This window comes from Amphiprion ocellaris, chromosome 5 (genome assembly GCF_022539595.1).
Source record: "Amphiprion ocellaris isolate individual 3 ecotype Okinawa chromosome 5, ASM2253959v1, whole genome shotgun sequence".
In the NCBI taxonomy this organism is placed as follows: Eukaryota; Metazoa; Chordata; class Actinopteri; family Pomacentridae; genus Amphiprion; species Amphiprion ocellaris.
This window is the reverse complement of record NC_072770.1, coordinates 26,407,483-26,431,831: the sequence shown is the minus strand read 5'-3', so window position 1 is coordinate 26,431,831 and position 24,349 is coordinate 26,407,483. Positions and strand designations below refer to the sequence as shown.

The 24,349-nt window shown below is 40.6% G+C and overlaps 1 protein-coding gene across 6 annotated transcripts in view; it reads left to right on the top strand.

Moving 5' to 3' along the window:
* The first annotated feature begins 10,634 nt into the window (after positions 1-10,634).
* col7a1 (collagen, type VII, alpha 1) overlaps positions 10,635-24,349 on the top strand; it is a 75,820-nt gene continuing 62,105 nt past the window's right edge. For 3 of the 6 annotated variants that reach the window (XM_055010612.1, XM_055010610.1, XM_055010611.1), the window contains exons 1-12: positions 18,662-18,745; positions 18,936-19,008; positions 19,127-19,307; positions 19,392-19,548; positions 19,649-19,742; positions 19,858-20,016; positions 20,305-20,462; positions 20,825-20,954; positions 21,082-21,201; positions 22,154-22,309; positions 22,549-22,668; positions 22,767-22,916. In XM_055010612.1, coding sequence (XP_054866587.1) covers positions 18,677-18,745; positions 18,936-19,008; positions 19,127-19,307; positions 19,392-19,548; positions 19,649-19,742; positions 19,858-20,016; positions 20,305-20,462; positions 20,825-20,954; positions 21,082-21,201; positions 22,154-22,309; positions 22,549-22,668; positions 22,767-22,916 — 1,567 coding nt within the window. In that variant the 5' untranslated portion in view covers positions 18,662-18,676. Of the gene's footprint in view, positions 11,042-15,494; positions 15,653-18,661; positions 18,746-18,935; positions 19,009-19,126; positions 19,308-19,391; positions 19,549-19,648; positions 19,743-19,857; positions 20,017-20,304; positions 20,463-20,824; positions 20,955-21,081; positions 21,202-22,153; positions 22,310-22,548; positions 22,669-22,766; positions 22,917-24,349 lie in introns of those variants that run through there. The other 3 variants (XM_055010614.1, XM_055010615.1, XM_055010613.1) reach the window with 3 other exon arrangements.

The window sequence follows — 24,349 nt, the reverse complement described above, 5'->3', positions numbered from 1 at the left end:
CATATTAATAATGGATGCATTCTAATAAATAAAAAAGAATTTGTACCTTCAGCTTGGAACACTAGAGGACCTCAGAGAGTTGTTGTGTTTAACAGTTTGTTTTCACCCAGTTACATTAAAATGAGACAGATGAGTCTACTAGAAAGCCCTCAAACGTCTGTTGGGAACAATACAATGTGGAGATTTTCTTAGTCATCTGTCTGAAAATCAAAGCAGGGATTATACAGTCACAACACGCACGTCTTAAACTAAACCTCAACATTTCCAAAGCGTGACTATCAATGTTTATTTTCTTTTTACTGCTGTAATGAGCTCTTTAGCTTCAAGTTCTTAAAATCTGAAATGTTGATCTACAACATTAGTGTCTATGTTTACCACATGTAGTCGATATCCTCAACATCCTGATGAGAAGAAAATATATTCCCTTTTATTTAAAAAGGATACAGTTGATACAAGTTGCAATAGATGATTGTGATAAAATGTTGCCTATTGTTGCAAATTCGCGACAATAGGCATCAGGAGGTAAACTTTCATGACAGTGCTTGCCTCCCTGTTTACAAATGTTCCACCAAAACAGTTCTCTCTCCGTGTCACTATTTTGAGGGGACACCATTGCTGCATCCTTGGCTTATTGCCACCCATGATGAATATGTTTGGTTCAAATAAATACAAACAAGCCAAAGCACTTTTTCTCCTATAGCAGAATGATAATGAGGTGCAATTGGACCATTCTGTGCTGCAGAATGCATGTAGATTTCCATTCTTTACACTAACCTAGGTTTTTTTTATGTACTATTGATCCTCTCATCTCACTCATTAAAAAGCAAAAAATTGTATTTCAGATAATTTAAAACAATTCTTTCATCAAAGTGCACAATATCGCAGGATACAGTGTAATGCCCCAAAACTCAACTGACTTTTTTTTTTGTTTCTTGGTGAACAAATCATCTAAAAAGATAAGAAAAGGGTTAATGTGTATCTGCACACACACACAGACACACACACAGACACACACACACACACACACACATACATAACCTTTGCAGGTTGAGCAGCACACCTCTGAAAGTCAATCACTGTGGTATTTGCGAGTGAACGCTCTCTTTAAAGCCTCAGAACCCTGTTGTTATAGAGAGTTATGGCACGACTGGAAAGGTAAAGTGGTATTATTTCAAAAAGCTAAATCTCCAGTGAAAACAGGACCACACCCAAAATATGATCATGTGTAATTCCTGAAATAGAACTAAATGACGCTGCTAAGTGTTTGTCTGAGCTTTGGCAGCATTTGCAAGCAACATGAAGATCATCCAAATACGAAAAGTATGAACTTCTGCTCCACCTATACTGGAGGCTCTGAGATAAAAAGATTAAAGAGAAATGTGGTCAAAGAGCTGCTGTGGGATTTCACCTATTTTTTTTTTTTTAAATTAAGGATGTGAAGATGACTCACACATTTGTTTAATCTTGAGGTTTTGCTTTTAAATCTTTTAAAACATGTCAGATCCTCCAGCCAATAATGAAGATGCCCACCAGTACTATTATGGGGGAAATGGATATCCATGCCAGACTGGTGAATCATCAAAGACACTGCCATTGTTTATATGTGTGTGTGTTCAGACATGTTACCACTCTGTTATTAGAAAGTCAGTATTACCATCAGCTGCAGCTTTCTGTCTGCACTTCACAACGTTTCCTCTCCAAGTCAGTCGGATTTGTGAAAGTAAAGCAAAAAAAAGCAGTCTGGATCTCCTGGATATCTATTCTGCAAACACAACATGCAGCACATTATGATGTTTATTTGGAGTCAACAATGACACATCAGAGAGCAATGAAGAGCTGGAAGTTGCTGCTTTTGCAAACAAACGATCAAAAAGTGAGTTCTGTTCATCAGTTCATAATGTTAGTGCAAAATACGCACTGAACACGTTGTTTCTTTTGCAGATGTTATTTTTAAATACAAATGTCCAGCACATGTATTCCTCTCATTTTCACACTACAGTATTGGAGATTAAATTCTCACTGAGAAGTGTTGCGTGACTTCACATCAAAGATTTTGGACATTGTTTACAGTGAAATCATGCATCAGCTCTATATGTTTTCTCAAGCTGGCTGTTGAACTTCAGTAATGAGGCGACCCAAATGCAGCAGATGTTCTCAGGGAGGGTTTTAAAAGGTTGCATATGAGAACTTTAACTCAGAGGGTGAAGAATGGCAGATGGATGACCTGGAGAAGGGGAGCTCAAGACTCTGAGAGCAGGCAGGGTAGAGCAGGTGAGAAGAACAAGCATCTGAGCCGGCAGGGGATGGTGGTGGAGGGTGAAAAGCCCATGGAGAGGGTGGCAGAGGGTTTGATAGTAAGTGTGGCTGAAAATGAGTAAAGTAGGGAGATGGCTGGTTAGCGGATGAAGGAGAATCTAAAGTAGAAATGCTGTTTGTGCAGGGAAAACCGTTAGGATTGTGTTTGGCTACAACTGTGACTTACAGACAGCTGGAAGGAAAGATGAAGGTTTTTGAAGATCTGGAGCAGGAAGATATGGAAACACACACAAACACACAAACACACAAGGAAGCCAGAGGCGATACAGAGTAAAACTTGAGGCGAATTGCAGACCAGTACACATTTAACTTCTATGTGACTATTCTAATGCAACTGGAATGTGTGAGACTGTAAGGTTAGACATGGAAAAACACATTGGTATAAAAACATGATTTGTTTTGAGTCTAATGCCAGCCGAGTAGAACCGCAGCAGCTCACCTGCTGTAGTCACATTTTCTGTAATTCCAAAAGAACATAGACCAAACTACCATCATAATTTATTGGTTAACAGTTTATCTAAAATTTATTTAATGTTTTAACCTCTCTCTGTGATTAAAGAAATCTACTTTTCCACCTTCTGAGCATTCAGTGTTTTTTATACTTGAGTAAATTAAGTAGACATCACATGGTTGAGCATTGATCATCTTGAAACTGCAGTGTACTGATGACTGCCTCAAAAGCACTGATCAAGATTCAGAGATTTTCTGGGGTAACAAACCTGAGGAACCAGTCTCATTAACTTTTTTTTAGTGCTTCAACTTAGTAAAACAGTAAGCAAAAACCAAAAACTTACATGAATCCTGGTCTCCTGAGTAAAAGTCCTGATGCTGACTTACATCTTCCATGTCCTTACATGGTCTTTGTGGTGCTTTCAAACTGGAAAGAAAATTATGTTTCTTTTAAAATGTGAACAAGAATGCAATTTAGATCAATAGTGACGTCATTTTGGGGAAGCATGGTCGCAACGTGCAGGCTGGATTTTTTTGTATATTTGTTCTTCGTCATGATTGATTATAGCTCAAACATGAATGGCGAAATTACTCCAGCATTAGAATTTGCTGTGATGCAGCTTGGAATAGTTTCACAGTGTCTGTACAAAATCAAAGGTGAGCTGTGGTTCTGGCGAAAGGTTGACAGGATGGAGAGGAGAAGACTTCATATATCTGCACATAGAGGAAGCAATAGTGTGGAGTTACATTTAAGCCATTCCAAGGCGTGAAGAGGTTATTTTCATGTGAAAAATTCTAAATATGTAACGTCGATTCACAGGGATGAGTTTTTATGGGTTAAATAAATCACCACGGAGGGACTATAAAATGATTTATTGCATTCACTCCTCCAAAGCATCCCCTTTAGCCTTTCTTATGCATTTAAAACAGAGCATTTGACCTCAGACCTGTTCTGTATGATGTGTTCCTAGATAGAATATTCTTGCAAAAGAGAGTAATCCGTGAATATCACAGTAACGATTGAAGCACCAAACTTTGGCAATCCTCATTTGTTGGGTCCACAGACAGGGAGCGATTCAGCCCTACTTAGGAGTTTCTTTCTTTTCCTGCAGCTTCAACCTGTTGTCCTAAAATGCTACTTTTGCCTTATAAACTTTATACTCAGATATGCTCCCTGCTCACAGAGTAAGTGAATGTGAAATAGTTTATATATCAACCAGAAGTTGTCATTCAGCTTCACTGTACATGATATTTTCCATTATGTATCTGTTCAGCATTTGTGCAGAATACGTAACATCATGCACTGACCACAGCTTCAGCACAGAACAGCCCCCAAGTGTTGCCCCTCAGCTGGTTTTATTTCACACACAGATATATGAGATATGTTGGCACGGCATAGTTTCTTCTACACTCTATGATATATGCTTCTTGACTTTCATGCCCAGATTGGAGCCACTCTGGATTTCTGTATGTTATGAGGATGAATAAACACCAGCAGTCTGTTGACTAGAAACAAGGAGGAGCAGCTAGACTGGCTCTCAGCAAAGGTAAAAGGTTCTTCCTATCAGAACATGCAAAGCTCATAAAGTAACACGTTGTGCTTAATTTTTTTAACTGGTGCAAAAGCCAAAGTGTAAAAACAACAACTTGCAGCTTTATAGCTGCTGTTTTTGGGGTTAAGTAGTGGTCACTTTTTTATGATTGGAACCATAAACTTCATAAGGTCCTGGAGTGACCTAAAGCATGAAATCTATCGTCCTTTCAAATTAGCTCCAGTGTAGACATTCATCCAGAGTAATGAATTCTGAATACCTATATACCATTTTTCCATGAGTAGTGTGTGACAAATTATTGTAATTTTTGTGTTTCTGAATTAGCTCTTCCTGAGAAACCTGTTGATTTGGGGAACATCATATCTTTGCCTCATTTACCACCATCGTGCTGATATTTCAAGTATGAAAATAGAAAAGAGAAATGGTTTTATGGCACACATTTCAATTTTTCACAGAGATAAACCTTGACATTTGTTGACCACCACTGCCCACCAGACTTTGGTCACTCACACACAATCTGCATCCTGATGCAGATCTCAAGGATTCTCTTGTTAAATTATTTATTCTGATTCTGTAATATTTTCCTAATAAGCAGTTTTAATTTTATTGAGCATAATTCATTTATAGCGTTCCTTTACCAGTTCTTCTCCACTCTTCACTAACAACCTTCCTCTGTACTGGAGGTATGAGAGGAGGTCACTGTGCTATTTGTCACCTGGACAGGTGGTATTTGAGGAGAAAGCTGCAGGCGATTGAGGATCAAAACAAGAGAGGCTGGCTGTTCATCCGCCTCCTTCCTCTCCAGAAGGAGGTGAGACAGCCCATGAATTCCTGCCTTGTGATGAGGTAAGCCATTCCCCCTTCATGTCCCTGTGCCATGGCCAGATTCAGGGCAAAATTGTACTTCAGGGTAATTCTAAGCAAACACAAACCCTGAAGTTTGGCTCCGTCTCAGACAACACAAATATAAGCGGATTTGTCTTTTGTCACCAGGCAGCACTCAGACATGTATACACAGCCACAGACAAAAACACCACATCCACTCGCACAATAGCATGTTTAAAAAGGTAAAAGGGAAAATGACCCTTTACAGGAAGAAACATTACACTCCTCTGTAATCTCTCTTGTTCTCCATGCTGTCACACTCCTTCAAATCCAGTTAAATCAGCTTAGCATGTGCAGCAACCAGCAGAGGAGAAAAGAGAAAGGGGAGATCAGTGTCAATCACGGAATAAAGGCCAGAAGACAGACCTCACATGTCATCGTTCGGTCTCTTTGCATACCTCTCTTCATCTTTCAAATAACAGAAGCTTAAACACAGTGGGCAAAATGTTTTAAAGTCATCTTCCCATCCAGTATTAAGAGGTAAAAGTTAGCATTTCAAAAATAGAGATTTTTTATTGAGATTATCAAAGGTTATATTCAGAGGAAGAAAAAACATCATTTGGAGCTTCATAAAGACACTGTATAGATAATAGTTGTACCACAAGTAACCGAAACACATATGAAATGATGATGAACTTTTAAAAAAAATACCCAACTCCAACCCATTCCCTCATAAAACATGTTCACTCGAGTCGATAGCAGCCTGCTAGTAGGAGTTCATTTCAAATATTCCTGCCAACATTATCACATTTTTACCGTATGGGTCCTACTGCCTACTTCTCCAGATTCCGTGCTCCCATGAGGAGTGACAGATTGACAGAAATTGCTCTCTGATCACAGAAGAGTACGCTGGAAGTGTTATGATATCCTCTCACTGACATCTTCACTTGGCTGCACATCAGTGAAATCATACCATGTAGACATACAATCCTCTACAAACAGGATTCACATCATCTTTCTGCCATTTTTTTCAAGTGGATTTGCTGAGGATGCAAGTTGGTTTTTAGGTTTCGTGTTCACATACTCTTGTAGTAGCAGTAAAATCATATCTAGGAGATGATTGACACTGGCTGCAGAGGAAATTCATCACAAAGGTTGGAGTGTAACTGTCTTGCTCTGTTCTGCTCTAGCCAGAGAAATTCAGCAGCTCTTGGATTTCACCTTGTGCCCTCCAGTGAAACGTTTTTCACCGTTGTAACTTGGTTGGGATTAAGACAGACGGATGCACATGAGACTATTTGAAGGAGATGATTTTTAAGGGGGGAAATTATGTGCAAAGTACAAACTGTAGCAATTTAAACCACAAGTCATCTTGTCTCAATTGTCCTTTAACCAGCAGGGGCTAAAAAAAAAAGCAGTGTCAGGAGAATATACATTCTACTGCTGGAATGTGTTTTTATTAGTGCAGCATGGTTATGGTTTCAGTCTTGTTGGCTGCTTCAAAAGATCCAGAGCTGCACAACACATCTGCCTTGCACAGATTTCTTTAGACCTCTGTCTTTCTTCCTGCCTGCCTGTTTACACCAGCCTCCGTCTTTGTCTGTCTCTCTAAACGTACAAAGGAAACTGACTCACTGAGAGAATGAACGCGAATAATTACAGCGCCAGTCTGAACAACAAGTGTGTTTCCAAGACGTAAAAATGTTGAGAACACGTACAAATACCACTGAATGGTGAGAATATGCGTGTTATTTCCATTCCTTCGCTAACAAGAGTCAACATGAATAAGTGGTAATAATGTCACAGTGTTCTGCTCTCAGCGCTAGAGGGGTCTGAAAGAGCTCAGGAGGCAGCTTGTATCAAAATGTAATCCAGAGTCCAATAAATGCACTGAAATTTGTCTACGCGATACTGATGCAGACAGATTTACAACTTACAGCGAACACAGCCTCACAACACAGACATAATGTAGCCTAAGACACTGATATATGATATATAGAGAGTGTCAAACTTTACTCTGGATATCCAAGCACATGTTGATAAGTTGCAGTGTGGTTTATCGAAATAAAATGCATGAAATCAGAAGATAACTGCTAATTTAGCACCATGGAGTTTGGATGTGCGTGTGTTTCTATGGCAACAGTAAATAACCCACTAATAAGAGGTGACAGTGGGAAGCTGCTGTGTAAAGAATGGTTGCGTTTAATTTGTGTTGATGTGAATTATAGAGGTTGAGGTAGGTGGGGGTGGCAGTTTTTGGCAAGAAGATAATAGACTCAAAGTGTTGACTGAGTGAAGTAGACTACAAATTTTTATGAACAACAATATATACTCTGAAGAATATGTTTACCCTTTGAGAAAACTGATCCTTTGATTAAATCGGTAGGTTCACTAGCAAGGACCACATCATTGATTTGAAGCTTGATTGTTTACTGGATGCAAAGGATCATTATGTTGGTGATGACTGAGTTGAGCTGATGCGGTGTTGGGGGAAAGGTAGTAGGAGATCAGCTGCAGCTCTCGGGCCGGTGGACCCGCTAGGAAAAGGAGAAGACGGGAAAAGGAGGCAGAAGTATAGGGAGGGTGGGTGGGGCACGAGAAGGGAGAACGAACAAGTGGGAAGGGCAGAACAATATATATAGGCATACAATTGAGGTGTGGTCCAGCTACTGAACCACAGCTAAAAAAATTTTTTTATCTCCGTTAATTGTTCTGTGTTTAAAATAGCTTTAACTTAGATTTGAATTTACGTTTCATGAAAAATTTGGGGAATTTATTTGACATACCAAGAAATATTTTTTTGTGTATATCACTTGCTCGGAGTGGTAAGAACCAATCGTATAATAATCTTTTCACATTAGCATGCTTTTAATACCTCAAATGCTAATGGGACAGAGGATAGCCAGGGATCTTGGTGAAACTGTGATGTTCTATTTCTGGTAGCATGGGAAAATGTGCTTTTTTCCTGCTATTTGGTTAAGCCTTGGGCCTAATCTCTTGTTCACATTTGAGCAATGACACTGCTATGATCCTGCCTCAAACTCTTTGCTTCCAACATGTAATCATGTCTGCACTACTAAAGCAGCATCCTGATCTTGCGACAGTAGTTTTTTTCCAACACCTGACGTCATCAGTACAAATGTGAAGTGTGTGATATTGACAGAACATGTTTCTTCACATAATGCATTTCTACATGTTTCAGTAGAAGAAGGACTGTTGTCAATAATACAATTCCTGCTGCCCAGATTCCATTCAGCTGATTATTTTCAGTGGCTAGTTTATTTTGGTATGTCATGCATTGAACAGAATGCACTGAGATGTTATTTTGTGTAAGTAATCAAGTTCAATGTGCCGATCCAAGCTGGCCACATGAGATCTCACAAAGCTAAATGACAGACAATATTTATAGGAGCCTGTGCATGCTTATGTGTATATGTGTTACCATTATTTGGTTTCTGGTGTTAATTGGTTCCAGCTCTCTGGATTACTGCTCACATCTGTTCTTTTGCTCAGTGAAACAAAATGGCTCTGCAGTCTGATTATCAGGCAGCATTTAATAACGTTCTACAGAAGGTATCTCAGTGACTCACACGTTACAACCTGAGGCTACTAGTTTATTATTATTTATCTGATATGAGATAAAGTCAGGCTATTTTATTTGATTAAAACAGGTGATGCAAAATAAAATAAAGACCTTGCATAGAGGTTAGAGAAATATTCTGTTTTTCCACTGAAGTCTGTTGTCTTTGGTTTAAAGATCGCCTCCAGTGAAAATCATTTTCCTTTGCCTTGTTTCCTCTCTGTATAGTGTTTTCATGTGCTAGAAGACACATTATGAGTGAAATAAGCAGTCAACACATGACTGAGCATTTCTGCCTTGAAACCACAGTGTTCTGGTGACAATTCTAAAAAACACTGATTCAGACTTCGGTGGTTTCATATATTACAAACCAAAAGAACCAGTCCTGTCAGCTTGCAGAGTGGACTGTCTGTATCCTTCTTCTTCTTCTTCCTAATCAATTTCAGGATTGAGCACATGTGGCTAAGCTACTCCAATATAACTTGGCATTGTGTAGCACTGAATAGTTTCACAGTGTTTGAGCAGAGTGCAGCAGGTGGGATGGCAGGGCCAGGATAGAGAGTTGAGAACTAGATCTGCACATTATAGAAGAAGCAAATGTGTAGAGCTACATTCACGCCATTTTCATAGCAGTCTGACTCACTGGATGAAGACTGCAAAAATAATACTGATACTGGCGACACATTTCACACAGCTTTCTCCTCCGCTTCCACTATCTACATGCTGCTGTTTTTAAAATCACTTTCTCCACCTCCAACCAGCATCTATATGGCTAAATAGTTTAAAGTTTTGCCAAGGATTTGGGTTGTGCAATACAACTGCATGCAAATGTTCCACCAAAAAAAAAGCCCACTATTTTGAGTGGAGGGCTGCACAGTGGTGTAGTGGTTAGCACTTTCGCCTTGCAGCGAGAAGATCCCTGGTTCGCGTCCCGGCTTTCCCGGGATCTTTCTGCATGGAGTTTGCATGTTCTCCCTGTGCATGCGTGGGTTTTCTCCGGGTACTCCGGCTTCCTCCCACAGTCCAAAAATATGCTGAGGTTAATTGATCATTCTAAATTGCCCGTAGGTGTGAATGTGAGAGTGATTGTTTGTCTATATATGTAGCCCTGCGACAGACTGGCAACCTGTCTAGGGTGTCCCCTGCCTTCAACCGAGTCAGCTGGGATAGACTCCAGCCCCCCCCCCCCGCGACCCTAGTGAGGATTAAGTGGTGTATAGATAATGGATGGATGGATGGATTTTCAGTGGACACCTTTTCTGCATCCTTCACTGAACTCCACCCAAGATGACTGGTTTTAAGAAATACAAACAGCTTTTATTACTCTGTAGCAGAACAATAATGAGGTGCAGGCACACTACATCTAAGTCATTTTAGGGCATGAAGGAAGTATTTTCACGGAAAACAACAATTTATAAATAGAAAAATAAACTGATTCACGTAATAAGTAAAATCTCTCGTCCCTACAGTAAAATATGGGTCAGTAGATGTTCATGTTATTCTGTTATTGACCTTCTACCAAGTAGGCATCATTGGTGTAGCACTGGACAAACAGGTGTAAAGAAATGTTCAGTTTCTGAGGCTGATTCGTGTTGGATTAATTCAAGATGTGGTTGCACAATTTTGAAAAAAACAATCAAATAACACAACAACAAACTGACCTAAATAATACAAGTAGCTGTAATGTGTGAAACTTTTTCTGATGATTGGTGCGCCTTACTTTTATTTATTTATTTATTTATTTATTTATTTTTTGCCAATGTCCGGTAGGCCACCATAAACCATGTGATCCGGCCGTAGCTAAAGTCACGCAGCGTAAAATCACGTGACCCCAGGTGTCCCGTCTCACCTGGAGAATGCAACAGAGACGTTAGCGTGATGTTTCAGCTTCACATGGTTACATCATAGGTTTCATGCAGTCAGCAGCAGGGAGGGACAAGAGGCAATCAGAGTGAAGCTGGGGGGAAAAAAAGCCGAGCAGAAAGGGAGAGCTCAGAACTCCCCTTCAGGCATCCGAACAAGTCTGGACTGTTCTGCTGCTGCTTGTGTTCCACCAACGCCAACCGAGGCAGCCTGGGGAACCAGAAACAGCGTTCCCACTCTTCTCAGACCCCTGCAGGGATGCAGCGACTGGAGGTGGGTGTTTGAGCCGCAGCGGATGACCGTGGCGTTTGGTTTGTGCTTTTTCAAGTTGTGACGCTGGACTCCGACGACTGAGCGGCCGCTGACTGCACGGAGAGTCTGGGCTGGATATGCCACAGGTGGAGAGGTGTGGAGCGGCAGGTTGTGGCCCGGAGCACGGAGCAGAGATCCGCAGGTAAGATGAGGCTCGGGCGGGCTGATGGGAGTGTTGAGCCTCTTTATCAGTGTACAGTGATGTGCAGTTTGCAAGATGCATTGCAGGCTGCACAATCCGCACGTCTTAATGTTGTGTCCATCTGCAGGGCCCCGATCAGCTTTGAATATTCATCCAATAACTCTGACCAATAACTAGTGTACCGCTCCTTGGATTATTACTTTCCCTGCAGCAATAAACCTTGACCTTGAACAAGGCCAGGCAAAAATAATAAAATAAAATCATCATCTCATTTTTACCTTTTCTGAAATGAAACTGGAATAAAGAATCTGCTGCTGAGTGGTTCAAATAATCAACATCTGGCAGCAGATCACTCAGGGTGATTAGACTACAAACAAACCATTGCATTTTTGAATGAAAGAATGTCAAAGGGAAAAAAGAACTTGCAAAACCTCCCTGCATTAGTCTTCAGGACATGACTGACCTCAGCTGAACTTTAGTGAGAGAGCATTGCACCATGATGCTGCACAGAGAAAGAGAATCTCACTCCTCCACTTCCTCCTCTGCCTTTGTGTCTTGATTAGTTTCAAATTGTCTGTTCAACATCTGAGGGCATTCATGTCTTTGCTGTGGTTTGGCTCACACAACACTGGAAAAATCCCCTGAAATATCAGGATAAAAAAAAAACTGTCTCAAAATCATTTTGGACAAATGATTAGACTTTTCCGTTCTGCCTCACCTTCACCCTCCCACATTCCCAGATTTACTGCACTCTTGCAGCCCTGCTTGGTGAAGTTTGTGGCGTGCCACAGTGTTGGTGGATGGATCTGAACTCTGTGTCTGTTGAGGATTGGTGCTGCTGCTGGTTACTGTGCGTGTTTGATGTGTTTACTGGGGAACATTTTGTGTTGCCCACACTTGAGGTTTAAGAAGAGAACATTACTTTCAGATACTCATAAGAGGGATACTTTAAGCAGTTAGTACATGTGTTTAGGTCGCTCTTTTTCTGTGTTTGTGTTGGACTAAACCTGCTATAAGCCAGGAGAATCTGACTTGTCTGTGTCCATTCACCTCAATGAACAAGGAGAATAACCCTTGATGATGAATGCAGTCATTTCCCTGATTTAATCCATCTGGCTTCTGTAAATAGTAATATAAAGCTTGTGAAATACTTAAAAAGGAAGATCAAATCAGAGCTCATCTTGAAACTTGTTCCAACAAGGGGTCATGCTGTTTTTTTTAGTACTTTCGTTTAGTTGGCTTAAGGAACCCATTATTTTCAGAAGTGAGAGATGTACTTGTCCTGAGAGGTCAAATGTGACTGGATCAATCTCTCATGTTTTAGACTCCCGTATGGTCTCTGAACAGGTTTTTCTGTTCTTGAAAGCAGCAGCTTTTGGGTACCAAGAACACAAAATCCTGGTGTGTGAGCATTTTTGCAGCAGGCTTAGGTAATTTGCTGTGACATCTCACCCTCCTTTGACCCCTCCATCCTCTTGTCCACTCCTGTCACTCTCTGTCCCCCGGACCAGTGTTATAGCGATGGAGCCCGGCTCTTACACAATCCTGTACTCTGTCACATTGCAGTGGCCTGTGGCCTGCCGCCCCCCTGGGAGAATGGCATCTCTACCAAACCACAACTCTGTGATCCTGCCTGAGCTGAGCTTTTAGAAAGCACAGTCAAGCCTCTGTACAGCTCCCACAAGAGGTTTAGGGATGAGTCTTAAACTCTTTTCATCCCTTTTAAAGTCTTTTTTCTTCCTCTGTCAATGCCCTTGCATGCACATTGTTTTTGTCCCATTAAGTCCCCACTTGAATGCTTGTTAAGAGGACTTTGACAAGCACTTTGCTGTTGTGACTTTGACCTTTTAACCCACTTCATTGGTTTAATTTCCCAGGTGGCCTGTAGAAGGCGTGGCCATGTCCGTAAGCCAGTTACCCATACTTATAAAATTCCAGGTGTGGAAGCGAGACTATAAATTAACTTAATATAGGCTTGATGAATATGTTTACTTCCTCATTCTGTAAGAAAAAAAGGGAGTTTACCAAGGACACTCCCACATTTGGCACCTGGTCTGGTAATAATTACTAGAGAATATATACCATCAGGACTGTATGTGCACACAGATTAGATAAGTGCCTGAAAATAGCATTGGGTTTGTGGGTGCATTGTGGAAGTTACAGGAAAACGAAGAAAGGAGTAGAAGTTCGTTACTTGCTTCCGGTGCTTTCAAAGTTTGCTGCCGCTTTTAGTCATCAGCTGGTCTTTTATTGCCCCGCCGATCATTAATGTCTTATAATTATATTCTGTTAACCTAGCCAACTACTTCAGAAATGGCTGGAGATATATACTGTGGTCGCAACACCTGGCTTACGTAACCAGAAATAAAGATAGTTTCATTAGATTTCATACAGGAAAGAGGAAAATAACATGAAAGTTAAGCAAGCTGGTGCGGTTTGACAGGCGTTAATTGTACATCATTTCTTTTTATATGTTTAGGAATCTTAAAATATATCCTTTGAGTCTTGAAAAGGGAAAGGGGGCTTACATTTGGAACGTATTAAGCTTTATATCCGTACTGCGTGTGTGCAACAAAAAAGCTGAAACTGTTGGGTTTGTGGGATCGACATCTTTCTGAGGGTACAACCATTTATGGGTAATTATGAGCTTCTGGCTTCAGGCGGCGTCTGAAAGTTTGAAAGAGGACAAGACCAATAAATTCTGGCATCTAGTTACAGTTATAAATTAAGTTTGAGTTCAATTTATCATTGTTTTTCTTTACAATTTTGATGCACAGTATGTACTGTATTAAATATATGAGAACAGACAAGCATTAATTTGGAAAAAAATAGTCCTTGTGTCTGTAAAGCAAATGCATTATAGTAACAGTGTCTAGAATGATGTTTTTACACCTCTGTGCTTGATTAAACCAACAAGATATAGCATGTCTAACTAGTGAGCTTTGGAGGTGCTTATAGGTGAACTTTGTTACCTTCAGATTGTTCCAGGCTACAATAGATGTTTGTCTTAGTTTCTAGTCTTTATGCTAAGCTTTCAGTTGCTGGTATTATTTTTAATCTTAATGAACAGACATAAAAGTTATATTGACCTTGTTATCTAAAGCACAAGTAATTAGAAAGCTTATATTCCTTCAAAAGGCAACAGATTCAGTGCATGATGAGGATGGATAATGATTGTTGAGGCTGTAATAGTTATTATAGATGCAATAATGTCTTTAAAGCTGGTACTACAACAAAGTGGAAGACCTTTAAAGAGCCCAGACTAAGCTTTTTCAGATTTTTCTTTTGCTTCCATGTGTTAATCAACTGCTTTCTATGCATGGAAAATGCAAACTCAAAGTGCACGCTCGAGCCTCATGGTTCATTGTTTCCACATTGGCATTGCAATAGGATCATATGCAATAGTCACAATGCAGTAAGTGTAATGTGAACTGAGGGATATTACCTTGAACCATTTTTTTGCTGCTTGGTATAAAATGAAAAGCAGCAAGGTTCTCATTTTCAGTTTTTCCTTAACTTTATTTAAAAGGCACAGTATTTGACATGAAGACTGTGTGCAAAGTACAAAGAGTGAGGAACAGGAGGGAAACACTGACGAGGAAGAACTGGTTGCAAAAAGAAACACAACATCAGTTGTATGGAAATATTTCAGTTACAGAAAAGACCTTTGGAGTGCCTGGCAATCGTTGCCACTACATGAGGCAACACGACTAATTTGTTTCACCATTTAAATCAGCATCACAAAGCTCTGTGTTGCTTTTGCCAGTGTTACATCATTTAAGAAAAGTTCTAAATGGCAGAGACGTTTCACTAATAGGGATTAAACTAATTAATTGTTTCACTTTGCAAAAGGCATTACACTAATTAATAGAGCTACTAAGGAGGCTGTCAAGACTATACAAGCTGTATTTGACACCATCAAGCACCTATTTTTCTCAAGTTGCCATCCCAGAGCTGTATCAAGAATGCAAAGCACAAGTTGAAACAGAGCTACTCCAAGTGAAATATCATGTAGTTACAACTGGCTTGTGGTCCAACCAGACTTTAGAGCCCGACATAAGCCTTATTGTGCGTTTTATGAAAGAGACTTTCCAACTGAAAAGTTGCTACTCGGTACGGATGTCAAGTTTTTATGCCCCAATCTGACCCAAATCATCTAATATTTAGTATCTGCTGATACCACGTTCCTTGATTATACACACTTCAAGTATTTTATTGTTATTAAAATCAACCCACTGTATTTCCTTCAAAACTGAAAAACTCTGTGATGCATTTAGGGAAAAAAGCACTGTGTTCAAGCTGTTTCTTAATGTGATATAGGTGGTCATGAACTTTCTTGCAAACCTCTAGTAGGGCACTGTCTGAAATGTCATGTCTGGAGGGTCGGGTGTTCTGTGTTTTCTTGTCAGAAACTGTATTTTAGATTAGCAGTAGTACCTGGTTGTTTCACCAGGTGGAGCCTCTTCCTGTTAAATACTATAATACTGGATGAGAGGAGCAATGACTGCTTAGGACCGCAATGTCACAGTTCAGTGAACATGATGAAGGCTGCCGCTTTGAGGAGGTGGACCAGGCTGCGGCACTTTGGCCACTGATGGTATCTTGTAGTTGGTAAGTTATACTCATGCTATTTTCACTGAGATGTTTTTCAATATATATTTGGAGAAAAACTAAATATAATGCTAGACATTGTGCAGTCCTATTCCATGCCAAATTAAATTTTTCTCATATGTACTGTAGGTCATGCTTTTCATCTGTTACTTATTGACATCACCATGTAACACATAGCAGCCTGTTTGACAGACCTTTAATGAATGAGCAGCTTCCTCTGTCTGCCATCATTTTGTCACTGGATCTGCTTGCATTAGAGCTATATGTTTCTGCTTGTTCTTATAGATATGGAGGATACAGTAGATAGCCAGTGTTGCCTCACTTTCATCAGGCAAGCTGAACAATCAGAGCAGACTTGGCTTTTCTAGAGGGTGACCTGAAAAAGACAGGAGCTAAAATTGAGCATTTTGGACAGACGGTGGGAAAAGGTTCTGTGGCTATGTACAGAATGTGAAAAACAATGTGTTTTTGGAACATGAAAGCAGCTAAACATATACCTCAGAAATAATGCTGCAAATAAATAAATAAACCCGTAAATGTGAAGAATATGGGCTCTTTAATGTAGTTTACTGTGTGCTGTGACAGTTATCAGGTCTGTCAGCGTGTATCAACAACAGCTGTCTGTCATGTGGTCTTGTTCTGACGCAGCTCCCTAACGTCTGGTTTCTGTCAGTGTTCCAACAAAACGCTCAACAATGAAATCTACCAAATTCCATATGATGTGGATTCCTTAACATTCCTATACAGGCTCTGAAAATCACTTCTGTCTGTTGCTGCCCTGCTGATCCCCCAAGTACATTTGATTTCGTTCACCTAAATGGTTTCTTATGGTTTTGTTCATGGCATATGTTTATTTAAGCTACTGTAGCCCTACAGAGTAGGTTAGAGGTTTTGATCTTTGGCTAAGCAGCTGTTGGCTATTTACTGTAGCATCTGCGTCCGTGCATAGCTGTTATTAAAAGGTGAATCTTGTTTGGATTTCCCTAATGGATTTTTTTTTCCTTCACCTGATGAAAGCTCATTGCAATGATCTGACACTGGTAGTTGTGGATATAAGTTGTGAGCAGAAGATGGTGACAGTGTGGCATAGGGCTGACAGTGTTCAGACAGAAAAACGTTATCTCCAAGAACAACAAAGGTCCGTTGCACGATTTCAAAATGGTACGTATTGTTCATCTGGCATCTGCATTCCAGACATACAATAACCAAAGACAGATACAGAGAAATCAGAACTTCAAAATACTTCATGTTCACACACTAAGAGTTGTGAAGTTTGAGGGTGAAATGGGGACATGTCGTGAAGTGAAAAGGTCTTTCTGACCAAAGCACCTTTGTTTGTCTGTCCTTAACTGCGAATAGGACTGGTAGATGTGATGAATGATACAGCCTGATAGAGCACTGGATTCTTGGTTTGTGTTTCTCTTAATATATTTTTATGTCTTTGCGTAACATGCATAGAACATATGAAGGAACTCTGTATAGTGTAAATGACACACAAAAGTCTGTTTTTAATGCAGGGTTCAGGACTAGCAAAATACATAGTTTATCTCTATCATACAGGAGATGTTGTTTAAAGTTTGTCCGTTTTGTCAGATCAGCTTGCAGTGAGATCTTGTGAGCCTTGTTGCCATTTTTATTTACCTCAGTCATTTGCTCACCAGTTTTAAGCTCCTTTTTTTAGTTTCCCCACATACCGCAGTAATGTCAAAAAGAAAAACTTCAATCTGTGGTTTAACTCCTGAAATCACAATTACTGAGTATAAATGATGGGAGAGTCATCTAATAAAAGAAAACTAGGATGACTATAACTGCCAGAAATTGATTTTATATTGTCATATTGTAGTTTATTAATTAATTATTCTGATAGTTATTTGTGGATTGTTAGCACAGTTTAATAATAATTATGATAACTGTGATGGTATTTTATCTGGCATCAGCTCTAATATCATCATCCATGGAACTACTAAGGCCTCAGAAATCACCAGGGAGAAACACAGGATAGATTTCTAATTGATTACCTGAAAACCATGTTATATTGGGAAGGGCAAACTGGGACTAGAAAGAATTGTATTTGTTTTTCTGTGTTATTTGTGAACGTATGACGCTGTCATAGATAGAGCCCAAGTGATGCTGGATTTTCGGAGCCGATGGCGATAAATACTCTGCTACATGTGCTGTAGACAGCTGTTAACAATGGAGTCAGAATGGGAATAACTATGGGATAACACCATTTCTAAATCACCTCAAACATTTTATGTCTCTATTATAAATTGGACAACATATATGCTGATACTGATGTATCTGTCAGGCCCCAGTTATAGATGACAAACTTTATGATTTAATGGTCATTCATAATAGGAATGATATTAATGAATTAACCTTTATGGAGGTGACTATTTGAAGCCATTTTAAACAGCAATATATCAAACAGGTAAAAGCCTTAGTGGTGGGTCGTACGGTGCAGTAGATAGTAAGCAGAAGAACCAGTGCTGTAGAAATACATGTGTGGACCATTTAATTGGCCAGTAGAGAGAGCACAGTTATCTAGAAATGCATTTAGATGGCATTCAGATCAGCTACGCTCTAATAACTTCATGTTTCTTGCTCCAATTTAACTTGCAATACAGACTTCAGGTTTGGTTTTCAATTAAAAGCTCTGAAAGTGTGACATGCAGGCAGAACTTAGACCTGCATCAGACTGATCTAATAAAAGAGACTTCAGTCAGAGTAACCAAACATGTTGAAAGTGATGAGGCTGGCAGGCAGGATATCAAAGATGCAAGGTGGGCCAGAACAGGTACAGGCAAGAACAATGACTAGAACTGTAAGGAAACGGAGAGAGTCTGACAAATAACAGGGCTGAAGTAAGTTCAAAATATGCTGAGGAACATATGACTAATTGGATGCAGCTGAACAGGAAGATGCCAACATCAGGCCACCAGCAGAAACTGGGGATGACTAGTAAGTAGCTGAGGGATGGAAACATTTTATCTAACAAGAGATCTTTAGAGCACAGAGACTAATATGAAGTGGAGACACAACAGGAGGAAAAGCAGGAGTTGTTTAAACAAAGACGACAGATTCTGCAAGATCGTATGTATATGTAATTCTTATATCTTACCATATTATATATGATATTGTGTCTAGATAATTGGAATCATATTTGACTACTGATTAATAGACTGATAGAACTAATAACAGGGAAATAACCAGTAGAACGTCTTAATTTTGTGATTTCTTTGTTAAAAGAGTTTACAGTTTTATGTGCCCTTTGTGTGTCCAGGTTGTGAAGATGTGGAGCTGGGTTTTCACTGTGACTGTCCTGTTTTCCTCCATCAAACAGGCTACAGCTCAGGGTAAAATATATGTTCTGTCACTGTCCCTCTACTATCACACCGCCGCAATAGACCAAATATTTTGTGGTTTTCTTATTGTGCGTAAAGTATCTCTATTCTTTGTGTGCTCACTGTGCAGGCAGATGTAATAATGTACAGGCAGCAGATATTGTCTTTCTGGTGGATGGATCCTCCAGTATCGGCCGAGCAAACTTCGTGCAGGTGAAGGGCTTCATGGCTGGAATTGTAAAGCCATTTGCCGGCTCCGTCAGCAATTCAGGGATTCGGTTTGGGGCCATACAGTACAGCGACACCTCAAGGTAAATGACAAAACAATATTTCCCTCTTTACTTTGCTGCAGGAGCAGAATTACAGTCTATTAATGCACTTTCCTTTGTCTCCAGGGTTGAGTTCACCTTCACTACCTACCTGAATGGCACTGAATTAGTCAACGCTGTACAGAATCTAAACTATAAAGGAGGAAACACAAGAACTGGTGCTGGACTCAAGTTTGTCGCCGATAACTTCTTCAACCCTGCATCCAGTCGGGATGTCCCAAAGGTCTAAGGAGCAGCAATTTAGACATATTTAATAATAATACTACAGCGTAATTAACCTTGCATGTTGCTAATTCTTCTTGTGGTTCTTTGTTAACTTGCAGATCACCATCCTGATCACTGATGGGAAGTCACAGGACAGTGTGCAGGAACCAGCACAGAAGCTACGGAGTCAGGGAGTGCATGTATTTGCAGTCGGTAGGCATCGTGTCTACAGTCTCTCCTCTTTTATTCAGAGTAGTTTGGAAATATTTTAGATGCTTATGAACAGGTGTGATTTCTATTTGTCTGCCATTTTTTTGGTGTTTGTTAGGCATTAAGAGTGCAGACAGGAATGAATTATCTCAGATCTCCTCCCAGCCCAGCAATGATTTCACCTCCTTTGTTGGAGACTTCAAACTGCTGAACACACTTCTTCCTCTTGTGAGCCCTCGAGTGTGTTCAAAAGCAGGAGGAGTCTATGCCAGTGATGGTATGTTTCGATTTAATATCAGTATAATAAAGATTACACAGTCACAACTGTGTGCAGCTGATATTTTAGACTGTAAAGGTGCATTTAACTTTTTCCATGTCTCATTCTGCTTCCACCTTCACCTTCACCTTCACCTTCACCTTCACCTTCACCTTCACCTCTCCTCTCCTCTCCTCTCCTCTCCTCTCCTCTCCTCTCCTCTCCTCTCCTCTCCTCTCCTCTCCTCTCCTCTCCTCTCCTCTCCTCTCCTCTCCTCTCCTCTCCTCTCCTCTCCTCTCCTCCTCTCAGAGGCCTTCTCTGGTCCATCCAACATCCAGTTCACAGGCCAGACGTCCGACTCTCTGAGATTTCGCTGGAGTGCAGCAGATGGACCTGTCAGTGGTTATGTGGTCCAATATGTGCCACTCTCTGGCCTCGGTCAGCCAATCACAGCAGAGCTACGTCAGGTGAGTCCAGTCGTTTCAGGATATTGTTTTCACAGATGGAAATGCACTGCAGCACTTGCATATAAGCCTACATTGAAGTAGTTAATTGCAGTTGTGGGAGCCAAAATCAACCTCGCTTTGCTAGAGAAACATGTGGATTCAGGCTGAGTATAAACATGTTCAATGGGTGGATCTTCCTCATGTAGACACTGTAGAGATTAAAGTGTGGCAAAGCAAAGACTGAAATTCTTTTCTGTGTACATTGGCAGGCATGACAAAGATAAAAGAATCCCATAGCTTCACTATATTTTCAGTTGCAGACTTTGCAAATACTTGTTTTAGGTATGACTCTTTAAAAAGACAACCTGTGACCTGTTCTGCAGGAGACTGTTTCTTCGAGTCAGAGGACCTTCACTGCACGAGAATTGAGGTCAGGAACAGACTATTTGGTAACTGTCATCGCACAGTATCCTAACAGCGTGGGAGAGTCTGCTTCTGCCAAGCAACGAACCAGTTAGTAAAAAGTGATAGACTTCAATGTCAACTGAGAGACATTTAAAAAAAACAAAACAAAAAAAAAAAAACGCTAATGCAGCCTCTCTCATGCATCTCCCATATCTTGTTTTTTTCCCTCATAAAGGGTCATTGCCAGGTGTCTCCAGTCTACGGTTGGTCCAGGCAGGCTTCTTCTCTCTGTCTGTGGGCTGGGATGAGCCTTCATCTCCTGTCCAGGGCTACAGACTCACGTATGGCCCACGAGGTCAGGCACATGAATATCTCTGTTCCTATTTTCTGTGTGTCTGACTTTCTGATTTAGTACAGGACATGTGCAAAATATTCTCTTCACAGAAAATCAAAGTACAGCATCAGCTACTATTAGCAGAGTGAAGGATTACAATGAAGATGAAGTGAGAAAAGAAGCTACTCTGACATTTAACTTGTTGGTGGCAAGTTGGAACCATGCCAGGAATGTGTAGCAGTCTGGGTTGAGCATGATGAACATAAACCTCTGTAACAACTAACTTCCCCCAGGCACAGGCTGTCAGTAAAGATTTTTATTGCCCAGTCATTACCTAAAATATCAAATACATTTTATCATCACTGGTTGTGAAATTAGGCAGACCAAGAAAACCTTTACTTATGTCATGGATTGTCAGTAATTTTGTGCTTACACTTCTCGAGACAGGGTGTGTCGGGAGGTCTGGATGCGTACGCCATGATTCAAGAGAGAAAAGTGGCCCCTGAGGGCTGATAGAGATATAGATCTCTGCCAACGAACATGTGGCAGGAGTGCCAGTCTCTGTTTCTCACGCTGAGTTCCTCTTTGACTAGTTAGGCTGCCACGTGTAAGAGAGAGTATTTAAATGAGGACAGTGTATATCCTGTAATGACAGGTGTGATGTTTCTACCTGTTTCTGTGCCTTCCAGCTCCAGCCGAGTGTGCACGTTTGGCACCGATAATTCAAACAAACACCTACATACGGGACGTGCACGCACACAAACTGTGCGCGGTCTCTCAAAGCTCAAGGCTTATCAAGCTAATTGCATTTGAAGACAGTTTATAAAATTGTGAACAAACTTCTGCACCTTGCTGTCAGCTAGTTCTCTCAAACTTTTGCACCAAACTTTGTACTTGCTCTTAGATACTAATTGGTCTTGTGCATGTTCCTCCCTGTTTCTTTGTCCTCTCTGTTATTTGGCTGGACGAGTAGGTCAACCAGCCACTCAGCTGTTGGAGCAGTCACTGTCTGCAGACTCCACATCTGTCACCTTGGAGTCACTTCAGCCCGACACAGAGTATGTGATCAGCCTGTACCCCCTGTTCCCCCGAAACTCTGCATCCCCATCTGTCCTGAACGCCCGCACATGTGAGTCCTTTCTGTGGTTCGTTATTAGTAGCTTTGGTCCTGTGTAGATACTGCTGTTATACTGTACTTTTGCTATTGCATAGATACACAAAATGATGCTATGTAATGGTAAGAGATTGACCCAGTATTTGTACTTGACAGAGTGCATATTTGTGATCCTGTCTCCTTGTGGTGGTAATTAACAAATGACTGCACATATTGTCCGCATGTGTCTCCCTTCATGTTTTTGCTTGTGTCAGTGCGCCTCGAGGCCGTGCAGCAGTTGTCAGTGGAGACGGTGTCAGAGGGCAGCGTTCGAGTGCGATGGAGAGGCGTCAGCGGTGCACGAGCCTACCGTCTGGTCTGGGGACCTTTTACCGGTCAGCACAAAGGATATCATCTAACAGCATCTTTCATTTCTTATCGTCACAAATGAGCACAAGTATCTCATTATGTTTCTGTTTTTCTGCTCTCTAAGGTCGTAATGTCGAGACTGTGGAGGTTGCCGGTGACAGTGAGTTCTACACTTTGTCCAGGCTGCAGCCGGACACCGAGTACATCGTCACCATCATCCCGCTGTATGAAGGCAACACCGAGGGCCCCGTAGCAACAGCCAGGTTCAAGATCGGTAGGTCTGCGTTCATTAGTTCACCACACCACCAAACATCTCACTGCTGAATGAGATTATAACTTAGTGTCCTGTTGCACTTCTTAAATTAGCAACTGTAGTAAAAGAAAGCCCTTTGAAAATGTTCTTGCGCTCTGTTGTGTGCTGCCAAGAACAGAGACAGGAAGCAGAGGGAACAAAAAACAGAGATAGAAAAGATGGCCAGAAATTTTCCCTGCTGTTTGTCTCTCCTAAAGAGCCTCCACATGTTACTGTTTAGGTCTGTTTAGGGAACATTTCTTGCACACCTACACACATACTACACACCCACACACACACACGCACACACGCACACACGCACACACACGCACGCACGCACGCACGCACGCACGCACGCACACAGACACACACACCATCTGTCTTTCGTGAGTAATGCCCATATGGTGTCACTTCAGTCGGACTGGTGTTATTTGAATAAATGTTGAGTCACTGCAGGGCCACTGTACTGAACGGATAGCTGGCAGGAATGAAAACCTGTGTGGCTTCATTCTGCGATCAAAGAAGTGAGATGTATATGGTGCTTTACATACTGTACACCACGATAACAAACTCTGGCTGAATGTTTTCCTGACTTGTTTGTTCCTCTGTAAACCAGTAAAGTTGCAACTATTCGTTGTGTTTGCATGTGGTTTGTGATTTACAAGACCATCCTTTGTAATCATGAAGAGATGTAGAAAATGTTTACTTCTGGGTTTTTAGCGAGGACCACATTGGATGAAGGGCTTATATTTATTTACAGTTATATTAATACACCATTGACGGTTATTAATCTTCTCGAGTCCGAGCAGTTTCTGGGTGTTTTTTGCTCATTTGACAGTCACATTTTTAATTACTTTGGCCTCATTTGTCACTGTAACAAAGTTCTGCACCTCTATGGAAACAGCACAACCATCACTAGAAGTAGACATAATCACAGAATTTTTTTTCTGCCATATAACCAAGTTACCAAGACGGAAAAAAAGACTGTACATACAACAGCTATTTCACTACTTATATTTTTAATTTGTTGCCTCCTGTGTGGTCTGGGTAGACACAACCGGCAGTAAGGTCTAAGAGTCCCTGAACTGTTGTTTATTTTTGGTAAATTTTTCAATAAGAAATGTGCAATAAAGTGATTTTGATAATATAATTACGATATTATTCTTAGATTTGGTTATGTGTTTCGAATGATTGACATGTCACACGTGATGAGTTCCATTGGAAAGTTGAAAATCTGACAATTCTTTCAGTTTTAAAAGTTTCTAGTAGTGATAAATAGTGTAATTTTGACATTTTTTAATATGAAACCTTGCCTTTCCAATCTGCTGGCAAGTCTGATGTCAGGAAATAAACATAACATTAAAATGATTTGGTAGCTCAATGCGCATCCCTCTCTAGTCTGTCTTACTGACAGA